At 40.5% G+C, this 16,298-nt stretch overlaps 1 protein-coding gene across 9 annotated transcripts in view; it reads right to left on the minus strand.

Annotated features, from left to right (window-relative positions):
• The window catches only part of LOC146501387 (MAM domain-containing glycosylphosphatidylinositol anchor protein 2), a 221,727-nt gene that overhangs the window by 127,600 nt on the left and 77,829 nt on the right, over positions 1 to 16,298 (minus strand). For all 9 annotated transcript variants that reach the window (XR_014869519.1, XR_014869520.1, XM_085133641.1 and 6 more), the window contains 2 exons: positions 14,174 to 14,313; positions 4,667 to 4,841 (listed from right to left, as the gene is read on the minus strand). Coding sequence is in view for 7 of the 9 variants with exons in the window: in XM_085133641.1 (XP_084989767.1) it covers positions 4,667 to 4,841; positions 14,174 to 14,313 (315 nt within the window). In the remaining 2 variants the exon portion in view is untranslated. The remainder of the gene's footprint in view (positions 1 to 4,666; positions 4,842 to 14,173; positions 14,314 to 16,298) is intronic.

Here is a 16,298-nt window from a genome sequence, read left to right on the forward strand (position 1 = left end):
ATGGGTCTCTAAAGACTTTTAGATTTCCCATTGGCACTTTGGAAAAAGGAGCATACATTTATTGACCAACTACCATGAAAAGGAATAGACCAGACTCTAAAAGTTCTTTCTCACAGTTTGTTTTTTGAGCCGTCTCTTCAATGAACATTTTCCTCAGCTCGCCTTCTGGCCAAATCTCGTTTAGATATATTGTGCTGGTGATGGTCAATGAACTCCCTGAGCCTGCAATAAGCTGCCCCTGAACAACTCTTAAGCTCTCCTCGATCAGTCACTCAATGAAACATTAGATGCTGCAGCAAAATTAATGCAGCTGAAATTAAATGAGAGCACTGAAAAGACTCCCCTTCAGGAAAAAGAAGTGAGCATCTTAAGCTTAAAATCGATCAGTGTAGGAGTTGGGCAAGGTTCTTTATTAACTTTGCAGAGGACCTTCCCCATAGACCCTACTGTGGACAAACACAACTGAGGTGTCAGCAGGTATAAAATGTGCTTAGATGGACTTCTGAGCCTTGTAAATACATTAGCTTTGAGCTGGGTATATAGCTAATATCAGCTCCTCCCAGCTGGAGAGGGCAGTTATTACCATTAATTATCCCTTCCTCATATTGGCCGCTGTTCACAGAAAACTCTAAAGAGAACTTTTGCGCTTCTCTGTCATTTTATTGTCATGTATCTGCTTCATGAATCTACATTTAATGTTTTTGTTTAAATCAAAATTTATTGAAAGAAAGCACAACAGGGTGAGGCTGCGCGTACAAAGGAGGGAAGCATGCTCACTGATCTAATAAAGATACACATATAATATAAGATTTCGAGTGCTTCTTTTGAAAATTGAAAACAGGACCCTTGATTCCAACCAGCAGAAGCTAAATAAATAGTCTCAGAAGAAAAGAGGAAAAAGGAATCAGCTGCAGAAAGATCATTCAGGTTTTAAGCCTCTCATTGTAAACCATGCCGGGGCCCCGTGTCTCGTCTTGAATACTATCTTTCCTTTACAACAGAAGCGATATAGTCCATTATTGCTGGAGTTATTTGTCAGATGTAAACAAACGAGTATGAAGACAGACATGTAAGATGCAGCTAAAACAGAAAGCAAATATAATTCGTGGCTTTATTGTTGTGAGGTCCGGAGCCACGATATCTATTTTAATACTAATCAGAAATTGTAGCTGCAAACCACTAAAAGCAGCGTTGTAGTGCAGAGGGCAACAAATTAAATTCACCCCCAGGGGACAGCTATAACGTGGCTCTGTAGAAATGATGTGCTTTTACTGGATGCGCAACATAACACATTTCTTGTGAAATACAAACATGCTGTGTTACAAGGCCAGATGCAAGGAGATTACAAGGACAGCAAACAAACGCTATGATCTAAAATATGCATGGAATATTCCATGTGAGTTAACAAATTACTGGAACCAATGGACGTTGTCTATATATTAAACTATGCATACTTATTCACAGTAGCCAGCTTATTTCATTTACATCGCTATCATTCATCAGTTTGCTTTCAACAGCAAGAGAACTAAGGCTGCAAAACACCGTATGATGAAGCTGGATGAGAAGCCATGCCTTTCTATTATGCTAAGGTTGTGTCTCCAGTCTGTCTCGGGCTTCATTTCCATGTCTGCTCCTGCACCTCTTTAGTGCAGCCAAGGTGAAATAGTGCACAGAAGGAACACGGTTCTAACTGTCAGCAGCTGAGATGCATTCAGCCCCATCCTCCTGCACCACTAAGCCCTTCCACAAGCTTTCTAAACAAGATTCAATTCCACAACTTTTGCCAGTGTCAGTCCAAATAAACAAGTACAAGAATGTAGCCCACATGCTGAAAGAGAATAAGACAGAGACATGAAAGACGAGTGAAAAGGAGAGCCAGTTAACAATGTACTCTGTATTTATGTGGGGGACATGAGAAGGAAGCACAGAGAGGGAGAGAGAAAGAGAGGGTATATAAAGGGGAACTGGATCACAAGATGGTGCCTCATTTATTCATTGTTCAGTCATGCATACTTCGAAGAAATTATCCTTCTTTCATAAGTTGAAAAATGAGCGACAGTTTTTGTGGATTTGGGGCTTCAGAGCATGCACGCTAGTATCCTTACCGATTAAATGGAGAGCATCAGTGAAACTGCTTTAGACATGCGGTATTACCATAAAAATGTATATTCATCATTAACATTGTTTTCTGAGGGTAACTGTTAATCAACAGGAAATTATGAGACACTATTTAATACCAATAGCACCGAGCAACATTTGGCTCCATTTGGGACATGAAAGACTGTCCTAGAGTGGATTCCTCAACTGGTTGTGAGTGTTTGATGTTTGTTTCTGGCAGTCGCTGTGAAACTGATTCCAACAGCCCCGTTCATGCAGACCTACAGACCAGTCAGTGACCACCCTGGGAAACACTGGTTACTAGGGAAAAGTGTGTATTCTGCAATTAGTTGGCAAGTTGGTTGCTGTAGGTTGACAGGAGTTGCTAGCATAGAATTGGCTGCAAATAGGTATACAGTGCTGCAACACAAACCTCCTTGTGATTGCTTTGGTAGCTAGTAGGTTGCTGCTGTTGCCAGTAGTTTGCATGGAAGACATCGACTTGAGATGTCTGCGATCACCCGCAAACTGCTTGCCAAGTGGTAGCAAAACTGTTAAAAGTGTCCAGAAATGGAGAGGATTTGCCTTCAAAGTAAAAGCTGCATCGTTTGGCTTGGCTGCGTTGGTTGTAGCGATAATGCACAACTCTTACTTTGAAGGCTATCATGCTTTCATTCTGGCATGTATTACACTTATTCAACAATCACAACAGAATGGGGAGTAAACGGTGAGCATTTGTAGACAAGTTAGGATTTTCCTTCTTGGGTGACTCTTGTTGCTACTGTGCTAGGGTTTTGTTTTGTTTTGTTTTGTTTTGTTTTGTTTTGTTTTTTAGGGGATAAGAGGTTTTCTGCACTGTATGGAACAACAAACTGCAATGAAGGGCATTACGTGTCCTTGAGACCGAGTGCTTAGAAATGCCAATTACTTTGTACTTCACAATAAAAGTCAGTTCCAACGTTATAAACAAAGTTGGACAGGATTATTTATCACAATTGATTTTCAAACTGTTTTACTAACCGAACTATGGCTGAACACTAAGAATGTTATTTGGCAAATGTATGCATTGTTAACATTCCAACGTTTTACCAGTGCATGCCAGCCTGAGCTTTTCTAAAGTCATGAGGCAGACTCTGTAAAGCACAGCACAAAGAAGACATAATCAAGTAGCTATGAAGTCATTTTCAATTAAATGTTCCCTGCTAACGCAAGTCAAATCAAGCACTCGTATAATGTTGACACATAAAAACATAGACTGCCTCAAATCACTGGCATCAATGCAGGGAACTGCAGGAGTATAAATCCTAACTCAAGAAAAAGTGCCTGGAATTATTGTAGGTGTTGCTGGAAACTAATCAAGAGCATCACTACCTTTTTCTTTCCTCTGTGATTGAAAATGATATTTGGAAACAAATTAAGGACACTGGGGTCATTTATTTTCAAAGATACATTTTTTTCCTTGCAGTCTGGCATAAAAAAAAAGGAGAGCAAGGGACTGAGAGCTGCTGAAATCAGTGAGGCAGCTTGGAGATCTTTCAAAGGCACTAAGCAAGTCATTTTAAATGTATCTCAGTAGGATTTCATGAAGCTCAAACAGTAAGACAAGCTTTTAATTATGGCATGACTACGGATTTCTTATTGAACATAAAGTCCAGATTTGGCTGTCTTTGCACAAATAAGTAGGCTGGAGGGTGTCTGGTGGAGGGCAGCGACTGCTATTCCTCATCACGAAGTGAAATCGGATAATCACTGACAAATCAATAAAAGCAGTAAAGTTAAGTTTGTTACGTTTGCTTAATGAATGCTAATGAACCTTTCGCATTTGTCATGCAGCTGCTTTTAAAATAAAGAATCTGCATGTACAATGACTGACTTTACATCCAAGTAACATTCTCAGGAGAGGAAGAAGAAGTTCTGTTCTTATGCGTTACATCATAATAACTACTGGAACATTGCTATTTTTGGGCTATGCATCTTTGTATCATTTCATCTGTTCGCCAGCTGTCTGTGTTAACATTTTGACTTATAAATTAATACTGCAACACCTGTTTCACTTTACATTCTAATTTCTTTGCAGGATAATAAACCGATTCAATTCTAAAGCATACATATATGCTGTTCCAGGCAAGCAAAAGGTTCTTGAGTTGTATGTTTTACTACACCACTACGAGGCTGGCATTGCTGCAAAATCACGACTGTGAACAGAAACATTTTCAGGGTCATGGCTGTCTGGAATCTTGCCAAAATAGAATTAGATGGAAGAATAAGGGTCTACTGGTCAATCCTTAGCAAGGTAACACAGATACAGTCGCTGATAGTCACACCTCTGGGCAATTTACCATTTGCAGTCTGCCGCACTTGGACTTCTTTGAAACCAGGAAGAAAAACATAATAACAACCACACACAAAAACACACACACAGAAAGAGGCTAAACGCACAAGAAAAAATACAAAGTCCGTGAACAAAACAACCACAACCTTATTACTGTAAAGCAACAATGGGCAATTGTTTTTGGGCAATGTTGGAAAATGAAAATGGTCTGTGCTGACTCAAATTCATCACACTTACAGTAGACGTCCACCCTAATGGACTTGATGGCAGGAGAGCCAAGGCCGTTCTCGGCCTTGCAGTAGTAGCGGCCTCCCTGGGTCCTCTGGATCTTTGCGATGTGCAACGTTTCGTTGAAGACGCTGGAGTCCTGGAAACGATCTGACACACTACCAGCTGTCTTTGTCCACCGTATCTACAAAGAAGAAAAAGTGAAAATTACTACGCTTTTCAACGACTTGACAGAAGAGACACAGAACAGACTCAGTTAAGAAGCTAATATACAGTGTAAGTATAGAATAAATACCGCAGCCAACATAAACAAATAAGGGCAGGTAAAACAGACTTGGTAAAAACTCTGAAGCTGTTGCAATCTCAAGAAAGCGTTCGTTTAAAGAAAAAATTTATTCTGATTGGAACAAAATTACTGTTTTTATTCCATTTTCTTTTGATCACAATAGAGGAACTCAACACTTCCTCCATTTTTTCCCTGTGAAGCGGCTACTGGAAAATAGAGCTACAATAAGGCTTTTGATGTGAAACATTCACAAACATTCACAGTGGCATTTCATTGCCAAAAGATTAACAGCAAAAGGAAAAAAAACCCATAAACTGGATGGGAAAGAAAAATCTGTTGAAATGATTCACTAAATCTGTTAAAGAATGCAGTGAATCATTTTAGGAAGATGGCAAACATCAACAACTATGATCAGGTTAAACACTTCATAGCCTTGTTGTTGTGAGACTGCGAGAAAAAAAACAGTAAACTGCAACAAGTGACTGTAGTCTGCATCATTTACAATGTAACATACTTGTGCACAAATGAAACAAATAATACTGTGTTAAGAAGTGATATTTAGAGGTATCCATAAACAATTTTTGTCACTAATCCACAGAGCCCACCTATACATGTAGCTTTGTCCCCAGTGTATATGTTTAGTGCTAAACTAAGCATAATCCCTCCACTGTCCGAATCCATGTTTCATCCATGAATAGATATATGAATAGAATAGATTTTAAGCACCTTGAGGCGACCTTTGTTGTGATTTGGTGCTATATAAATAAAATTGAATTGTGGTGAAGAGGGAGCTGAGTGCAAAAGCGAAGCTCTCAATTTACCGGTCGATCTACGTCCCTACCCTCACCTATGGCCACGAGCTGTGGGTAGTGACCGAAAGAACGAGATTGCGGATACAAGCGGCAGAAATGAGCTTCCTCCGAAGGGTGGCTGGCCTCTCCCTTAGAGATCGGGTGAGAAGTTCGGCCATCCGGGAGGGGTTCAGAGTAGAACCGCTGCTGCTCCACATCGAAAGGAGCCAGCTGAGGTGGTTTGGGCATCTGACAAGGATGCCTCCTGGGCGCCTCCTGGGTGAGGTGTTCCAGGCATGTCCCACCAGGAGGAGGCCACAGGGCAGACCCAGGACACGCTGGAGAGATTATATCTCTCGGCTGGCCTGGGAACGCCTTGGTGTTCCCCCGGATAAGCTGGAGGAGGTGGCTAGGGAGAGGGAGGTCTGGGCCTCTCTGCTTAGGCTGCTGCCCCCGCGACCCGGCCTCGGATAAAGCGGATGAAGATGGATGGATGGATGAATACAATATCTGAGCAATATTGATCTGTCAAATCGAATCAATGTAGTCTGTGCAGTAGACATAATATATAATATTTAAAAACAAATTACCAAACAACATCTATAAAAATAAGTAAAATAGAAAACAGAAATGAAGGTCTGTCTGTATCATATGCTGGCCTTGCTCTCCCTGCAAATTCTCCGGCAGCTACGATGACCTGCATGTTTGCCACTCTGTTTTTCACATGATCCTGCATTCATTTTATGCGGGAACATTCCTCCTCGAAGCAGCTGAAAGGTTCTTTTTGTGAAGCGCACAGTGTTGATTTGGCACCTAAAATCTTCATCTAACTCACTTTCCTCTGTTCCACACAAGACTGACCTCAGCATGGCCTTCTCAGCATGAGTACCTTTCACGAACTGATGAGACCCAGTTAGCCCATGGCATTGAGGTGTAATGAAAGGTGAAATAGTGTTACTCTCCAACATGAGGTTGTAATTGACTCTCCATCATCTCCCTCTCCTGTCCTCATTAAAGCATACAGCATGAACAGGTACTGTGACAACTCTGGCCCGGGGGCCACACAACCAGAACCGTGAAGCATAAAGCGCCATTCAATCCCTCATCCTAAGTAAGCTACAGATGGACTGGCTTTGCCTGCAGAGCCTTACATATCTCTGTCTAGGCAGCGGAGGCTATGAATTAGAATCCAATATCTCCACACTGTATGGTGATAGCATCATCTCGGATACTGATAACATCCCATTTTGCAGCGATGGCATCAGATGGAACAGGGATATCATTGCATGCAGGGATAGGGATTGGGTGCTATCACAGAGACACAGAGAGGGTTTTAACCATGACGACTCCATCCCAAGGTTACGACAGTATGAAGTTTGGTCATTTTCCAAACAGATACGAGAAAGGAAAGGGAAGGGTGGGTGGCCCAAAACCTGATAATGTTAACCTATTCCAGAGGCGTTTTTGGACCTTGGGGGTAGAGGATGACATGAAGCAAAAAATTGAAGCTTATCAGTTTCAGATTCTCTGTCTTGCTCGAGGTGTTACTTTTCAGAGAGGTAGAAATAAATTAAAAGTCATATACGGAGAGTGTGTGTAAGTTACTAATTCTTTTCAACAACCTCTTCCCCCGAAAAGAAAAAAAAGATTCTGCTGTCAGACTGTGCTTACACGCCATCCCTTTACACAGAGGCCATACTACCATTAAAAATAAAAGCCTCTAAATTAGCACCCGGCATACAAAAGGCTCCACTTGGCCTGTTTAAAATGCATTGAGAGACACCGAGAGAAAGCACTTGATGAAAAAGCCCAAACTCAGCAGCCGATAGACGCAAAAGCCACTACTAACAGTTGGGGACATCATGAGTTCAGCACAACAAGCGCTAAAGTTAAATAACTTATGAGCATAAATTAGATGGGAGCAGATTTTTCTGAATACTGTGTCACTACAGTGCTCTGGATTCCCTCATGCAAATACAAAGCAAGCTGGCTTACGGCGACCTCAGCAGAATTCAATATTCACCCAGCTTATACCCCCAGTCATTTTCTTTGGCTTTTGTGTAAAGAGCTTTGAGTTTTCAGAAAAATGCAGTATCAATAAATGCATTGTTAGAGTGACACTAAGAAGTGGGTATTCAAATAACTCTTTATATTTTCAAAAAAAGGAAAATTGCAGCAGACCACATTATTGGTGAGCTTTCAACTCCTTCTGTACCCTCGGGCTATTTTCATTCCGGCACTCTTCTGACTTTTTTTTTTACCTCTGCCCACAAGGGGCGTCCTGAAGTATACCCGGCGAGAACAGTTTGACCCTCTTCACTCTCCTCAGTGCAATGCAAATACTCTTGATCTGAGAGGCGCTGGCAGATTTGAGCAATATGATAATTGTTCCTCTCAGCCCACTGAAAGCCTAGCTGGGTTTTTTTCTGTTCTCTTCAAGGACTATGTCAAACAAAACTCGTAAAGTACCTACACGTATACAGAAGGGAATGTGCCAAACTACCCGTGGTGTACCAGCTAGTGACAGTATTCTAGCAGAATATTATTCCTGTCTACCCTCTGATTAAAAAACTGCTTTGTTTCACATTTTGTGAAAGCACCATGACAAAGCGAAGTCAAACACAATAATAACGCTTTTTGTTTTGTTTTCCTTAAATCAGACAACCCTAGCAGGAATTACAGTATTTGCTTACATGGAAAGCAGAAGCTTGTATAGATTAATATCCAACTGAATATCCCAGCAGTGTCTGAGACCACACATGCTGAGATGTCACAGCACGAGCTAATTAAAATGCACCCAGTGTCTGTTGTTATGCAGTGATCATATGCTGGAGCACGCATCTTTGGTGAATCTGCCATATTGCCCGCTGTGACGTTTCCCTCTACCGAACTCGAGACTAGTTTCTAATTGCCAGCCATCTTTCCTTTTAGGCAGTGACATTGGTCCGCGCTGCACAGTGGTGCAGACGAGTGTGGCTGAGCATGACAATCAAGTGATCAGAAAACGCAGCAGGGGGTCTACAAATTGAGAGTGCACTTACACCGCGGGTCTATATTAGAAAATACTGGCCTTCATAAAAATTGGATGATCATACTGTATGAAACGCATCGCAGTGACAGTTTTGATGTCAGAACCTGAATCAAAGAGGACAAGCACAAGACAGTGACATACACGAAAATGATACTACATCTGCTTTTTGTTTGTTGAACTGCACAGTGTATGCTTGACTGGTGCTATTAAATTCACTTTTAAGACTATAGGTGGGTTGGCTAGGGTGCAGATTAAGGGAAAGCTATCAGACAGATCCCCTTTTGATACTGCAGTTTGTATGGCAAACAGTGGAAAAATCGAAGGTTACATCATGCTCAAAAAAAGCACCATCTGCTAAAGACACTGGCACTGTAGGCTAACTGTCATGGGAGCATCCAAAACAGATCACATACTCCAAGTGGTCTGTATAAAGCGAAATATCCTAGGGCCTGAGGTCAGCTTATTTGTACTTGCTGACCCGTGGTGCTGCGAGTCGAATCTGGCTGGCCAATAATTGAAACACACACAAAAAAAAGGTGTTTGCGATGTGGTTTTGCTGGCTATTGGAGCTCGGTACTCAAACAAAGTACTGTGGACATAATGGATGGAGGCCAGGGCAGAGGAGATGGGGGCAGATGGCTTCATCATCAGGGACTCTTTGATGTCTGTTCATAGCATCAAAGACAATGAATAGATCTGGAGAACAGTGACCATGAAAGTATGAACAGGAAAAGCTGTTTATATTTATGTGGTGGTCTGACAGAGTCAAAAACACCCAAACAGTCAAAGAAAGACAAATAATGTGATTAAGGAAGCAAATAAGACTTACGAAACACTGTTTTTTAAAAAGGAATGAACAAATCGAGTTTTCTTTCCAGCTTTGAGTCATCTATCGATGTGCAACTCTCTAAAAAAAAGAATTTGTAAAATGTAAGAAAATATTACAAAATATGTACAGTTTTGTAGAAACCCAGAGGACATTTTTTACATTCGATTTACATATAAATATGTTTTACATTTTTCAAAACACTGAACAACTGCAAATCTTTGCAATTACAAGCTTTAGCCAGTTGTTTGTTAATATCGCTTAATAAATGACTTCTTACCAAACTAAAACCAATTAAGTTCTTTTCCTTGAGCAAATGATTAATGGACTGCTGCAATACACAGAGATGTTAGTCCTGTAGCAGGGGAGGCACTGCATCAATGAGGAGTTTTTCAAGCCATTTGATATTTGTCATCCTTTTTTATAAATTTGGTAAAGATGCAAAAATATAAATTTCAGGACTTCTAGACTCACCGGATTTCATCATTCTTATCTTTTTTTAATTTTCTATAAATTATTAACTTGAAGATGTCAAATTGTGTGCACTCTTTGAATTACAGTTTTAGTAAAATATTTAGTTAAACAGCCAATTTAATTTAAATGTATTTATTTAGAGTCAAATAACAACAACAACAGATCCTAAAATACTATAGAGAAAACCCCAACAATCAACAACCTCTTATGCCCCCCTTGGCGACAGTGGGAAGGAAAAACTCCCTTTTAACAAGCAGAAACCTCTGGCAGCACCAGGCTCGGGGAGGGGCGGCCATCTGCTGTGATCGGCTGTGGGTGAGGGGAAGGAAACGGGACAAAAGACACACTTTGGAGGACAGCCAAGCCACTTGTAGCTAAAGACAGAAAAGTCAGCAACATCACTAAGGGGGCGAATTTTGCTGGCTGACCTTCATGAGCACACCCTGAGATGTCTGTGACTGTACTGAGCGAGGGGTTTCCCCTCATAGTCAAGAGGTTTATTAGATGGGGCATTGTTTGGTGCAAAACAGGGCACTGCTTATTTGCAATTTCTGAATCATAAGCTGTTGAATATACCCGAACATAAGACGTTATTATGACCAAAGCATCAGATGTTGCTTATAATCAGTATATTAGGCCGTTTCAAATAGTATTTGAAACAGTATGAGACAACAGAGCGTATTTTAGTGTTGAGAAATGTCTTATTCTTTTCCTCACAGAGCTAAGATCTGAAAATCCTTCTAGTGACATCTGTACTAAACATCCCACAGAATTAGATTTAATTGGTCCCTGATCCCTCCAGATACAAATAGTCCCAGTCTTTCTGCATAGCCCAGGGTAACACCTTGAAACGCCTAACCCACAAGTAAGCAGTGAAAAAACACATATGGTGTGGAGTTGACTGACAGGAACATATATTTATTTGACAATTAAATGGAAAGGCAGAGAAGTCTTGCTGCTGCTATAAGTGTGTTTGTTTGTGTGCCTGTATTGGCTGGATGCATGTATGACTTTATTATTAGAAAGCTCTTGTTTTTCTTTCTGAGGTAGGTGGGCGGATAGGCACAGGGCTGACAAGGAGAACGGCTAGAAGGAGGATGCTGCCTGGTTGGACACAATCCAGAGACTCTCGCCAGTGAGAAGGCCTATAGGGGCGTCTCTGTAATTTAAGAAGTGTGCATATTGATAGACATGTGAAGAATTAATGGTGGCAAAATCGCCAACCACGGACCCATTTACTCTGCAGTTGGTCCTTTGTGGGGCTATACTTGGCACAGCACCCCTCAGTGCATGCATTAACCCAGCACGAGTCAAAGTCAAAGAAAGAGACTGCAATCTGAACATTAACATTGAAAAAGGCAATTTTGTGATTTGCTATTGCAGAACTAATTGAGGATTTTACTATGCTAGAGATGTCCCATGAGTCTATGTGATATCATCATTGATTCAAGCTGCTATATGGAAGGATTGCTTTGGTCACCAAAGTTAGCATGGGAGAAACCAACTGGTCTGCAAAAATGCAAACTGGAAATGCCGAACATTTGCCTTGAAAGGAAAAGCTGCACCTCTTGAAATGTGTTTGCTGCAGCGGTGAGCCATCAGTTTTACTTTGAAGGAAACTGTTCTCCGTTTCCTGTTTTTGTGTCAGCGTTTTAAGTTTTGCTACCACTTGGTAGCTAGCAAGTTTCTGGTAGCAGCCAAAGCTGCAGTTTGGTGCAACATCCTCTCAGCAATCAATTCTACCTTTGACTTCTAGCAGCCTCTGACAACTGCTGGAAATATGCATTTGTCAGAGGCCTAAAGACATTGACCCATTCCTGTGCAACTGAGATCTTGGTATAGATATAGAGGGCATATCTGACTTATCAGTGCAAACTTGCAAGTGAACTGTGCCTACCAATATTTTTTAAATACTGTTATATGAATTCGGAAGTCTGAGAAAAACACAAAATGTGATTTTTGTCTTTCTTTCAGGCCTGCCCTATAGAATTTAGTAAAGTAAAACAAGTTATAGAAAAAAGTCTTGCTATACTCTATGGTTATGCTGTTTTGGTTAATATAAAGTACTGTAGGCAGTTGACAAGATTACAGAGTCTAGTCAAGAGATTATAGTAGCCAGGGAAACTAACTGTATTAATGCATAATTTTAATTTATTCACCTGTTATAAGCTACGTATTTTATATTAATAATTTACTGTATGTATCATACCTATCATTATGTTTCATAAAAAACAAGATCATTTATATGATATACAGTAAATCATGTGAGAGTTAAACGTGGAAATATGTTTAGAAGATATCTGCTAGTATCACAGAGAAGTACATACAAAAGACACAGAAAGCAAACTCACACACACATAAAGAACTGTTCGCACTGGTTGTCTGTCCGAACTTGCACACTTGTCAAGTATCAAGACAGGACACAAAAAAGAAGTACAACCTTTGCAAGTACTGATTATTTCCCCTGCATTGGAAGATAGAGAAACTCAGCTCGATTAAAATGTGGAACTTTGGGGCAAAGAAAGGCTCAGAACACGTTCTAAGGATTAATATTTAATTCTAACGAAAAGATGGGCTGTTACTGCCGTATTAACTTGCAAGTCTGTTTCCGATGAGGTCACACCATTTGGTTTTTCTTGCAACATCACAAAACCAGCCTTAGGTCTACTGCCATTCCAGATAGCCACCTCAGCCTCCTAAACCACTCAGAATGAATGTGTTCTGTCCCCAGTCCCATGCCACTACCAGAGGGGGGACAAAGCTGACACATCCCAAAGTCTAGAGAGACACAGCCGAGACCCACTGTGCCAGGGGATCTGCATGAGTCTCATAATGACTCCGTTTCAAAGGAGATCCTGCCTTTCCTGCCACAGCCCTGCATAGCTTTTGATCTCGCGCTACACTCCCACCCACTCCCTCGCTCTGCTCTGTTTTTCAAAAATTCTAATTAAGAGGAAAGACAGAGATGATGAGTGCAAAGTTGTGACCCCCTCCCGGGGACGGAAAGAGACGAACAGTGTGCCTGAAACAGTCTTATTCAAGGAGCCTCACCTTTTCAGTTGAAACATAAAAAAACATATGCGTTTTGGTTTTGCCGTCCAGAGTTTCTGGAGATTCTGTAAAATTTTTGTTATTGAGCAAATAAGATAAGATAAGATGACCGTTATTAGTCCCACAGGTGGGAAATTTGTTTCGTTACAGCAAAAGTGCAAAGTTATGTAGCAGAAATTAGAAAACACTGGAATGCAATAAAATAAAATAAAATACTATATACAATAGAATAAAATAGAATGCAAATGCTATATACAACTGAGTAAGAAAATACAACTTTGTCAGAAAAAGAATTGCACATATAGCAGTCTTATTGCACATGTGTGGGTTTGATCAGCTGCAAAAGTCTTTGTTCAAATCAGAAGCAACATGTAATAAAAAGACAATAAAGGTTAGGGTGACCTACTGGGTTAATAAGAACAAAATGTCACGGTCAAGTAATTCATAGCGAACCTGTTTTATGTATCTATGTGGCTCATAATCGCTCACATTTAGTCTAAAAGAGCAGATGAGACCTTATTTTTGCCATCTGCTTACTTTTTTAAACTTTTAATTGTTTCTAGATTTGAATACTACAAACAATTCATAGTGAGCACAAAAAAACCCCAAACTAATTATAAGCTTATTTTCATCAGAGAAAAAAGGTGTTAAGTTTTTTAATTAGTGCACATCACAACAGTAAATAAGAATGTGAGGAAGGCTTGCTCTCAGATGTTGAGAACCCATGTGCATTCACATGACCCAGAGTCTTTTAACTGTGGCCTGTTTCTCACTGGTTTGGCAGATGTTTTTGCTGCTTTCTGCAATCTCATTTTACTTGGAAGCTGTAATTATCAGCATACAGGTGCACAAAGCAAATGAAACCATTAATAATTAAAGGATTAAACTTTTAAGCTGGTTTAGCGCAGACTTATGTGGTGTGCAGCTTTGATGCTAATACAGATTTAAAAGAGAGCTTTCTGCGCTTAACAAACTGCCCCATGATTTGCATGTGCAACTATCTTTTCTTTCCCGTGCTGTCGGTTAAGGGCAGATGAAACGGCGCTGATTTTCCTACCTGCGGTCGAGGATGACCTGTCACCAGACAGGTGAGCTCCAGGGTCTCCCCTTCTCGTATGGTGTAGACTCTCTCGGTGTGCCTCTCCTCCTCAACATTACAGGCGTGCCCCGAGTGTATAATGCGGACCGTAGGAGGTGCTGTTTGGGGGGAAAAAGCACAAAGTGCGTTAGCATTCTGGTCGTTTCTGAAGGAATGAGTAGTTTAGTGAAGTAGATGGTGTATTGATTAAAAGGTTGTCTCACTTATAACAAGGCTATTCCAAAGCTTTGTGCACACATTTACACTGCACCAAGCACACAAATAACTAGAGACAGGTAAAAGAATTGCAAAAAGAGGTGACACTACTTTTATAGCATTCCCCTTGGCTTAGCATTTTAAAAGCTGCCTATTAATTATTGGGGACTGGCAGTAGTAGCACTTTGTCTCTCCCTAAGTCACAAGGGTGAGCAACCAAACTTGGCACACAGGTAGGCCCATAAAAGGTTCTTATCTATATCAGAGGTTGTGACGACATTGTGTCGCTAAATAACCACTCGGCAACAGGCTTAAATCATGTATTTTGAGCATTTATGCAACTGTAACACTTTATAAAAGCATCATATCATTTTTGTTTCACCAAAACAACATTTCATTTAAGTCCACAAATGTTGAATTATGCATGATGTATTATGATGCCATCCTGCTACCTAGCAACGACCTAGCAACAGTGTAAAATGACCCACTTTAAGCATATAAACAACATCTATAGCCTGTGTTCTCTTTTTTTTTTGTTATTGCTTTTTTGTTACTTTGCTCAGTGTGATCAGTTTGCCAAAAACACATACAGGCCTAACAGTACTATTGCACAAAATTTGTATGATTTTGTTTGAGTTACTTGCAGAATTTTCTTAAAAGACCTTCGCTCAGGGAACAACTATCTTCGTTTTTGATTTTAGGTTCTTTACCTTACAATATAAAGTGCCTTGAGGCAACTGTTGTTGTGATTGGGTGCTATATAAATGCACCTGAATTGAACTGAAGCTTCTTAGAAAGGTTGGGGAGGTATTGTACGTTAGCTGTGGCAGAAGCAGTAACCGAATAAAATACGTCAAATTTCAATCAGACAGGCAGCAGTAATGACCATCTGTAAAATACTGATGGTATGCCACAGAACTAGTAATCTTGGAAAATATCTTTCACTATCTCCCCTATCCTCCGTGCCATCAGATATCAGAATTAATTTAGAACTAAGTGTAATTACATGGAAGAAGGGTTTTATTACAAAAATGATTACTTAAAAAAAGAAATGAAAGATATATCAGTGCACTTCTGGAAAACACTTTGACTCAGAAAAGCATAATATTTCACGAAATGTTAATACCAGCTAAAAAAAAAAAAAACTGCCATTAGACCATATGGAGAGTGGGTGTCCATATTTAAATTACTGCGCACCTCATTTTGGAAACGAACTCATCATGTAGCACATTCATTTTTCCGCATAACTTCCTAATGCAATCTAATCAGGGATATAAAAAATGCCGGAAACTGCAATATGAGCAATTTAAACTACCCACAGCTGTCTGTTCACAGCTGTAATTACCTCACTGGTGTTTCTCTCCATCATTTGTTTGACCCTTGTGAGACGGTGAGAGGATTTTTGGTCTCTGCACACACCAACAGACAGTGGTGCATACGCGATGGGGGTTAAACTGAGCAGAGGAAGGAGTCATCTTAGGTAAACCACTTCAAAATATTCACTTCCACTGAGCTGTAAAAAATGCAGTTGCATGTAACCAACCCCTGACAATACTAGCATCTGTTAAGCATTTATTCCTCTCCAACTTACATGATTAGTGAAGAGGTTTGGGATGAGATGATTTAGAGAGCGGATACGGGGTATCATTAGGAGGAGGAGTACAAAATGGTGAAAAAGAAGGGGGAGAAAAAAAAAATTCATGCTGAAAAATCACGAGGAGTTTCAGACTGTTGCTTGCCTTTCATGTTAGAGGAGCAGCTTCCTGTGTGGGCCTCTCTAGGCAGAGCGTGCCCCAGCAGCAGAGTCAGTTCTACCTCTACCCAGGCTTCAATGCTAATGAGCACATCGCCACTCCTCCCTAACACTGCTTTGGGACTCTCAGTGTAT

This window comes from Neolamprologus multifasciatus, chromosome 15 (genome assembly GCF_963576455.1).
Source record: "Neolamprologus multifasciatus chromosome 15, fNeoMul1.2, whole genome shotgun sequence".
In the NCBI taxonomy this organism is placed as follows: domain Eukaryota; kingdom Metazoa; phylum Chordata; class Actinopteri; order Cichliformes; family Cichlidae; genus Neolamprologus; species Neolamprologus multifasciatus.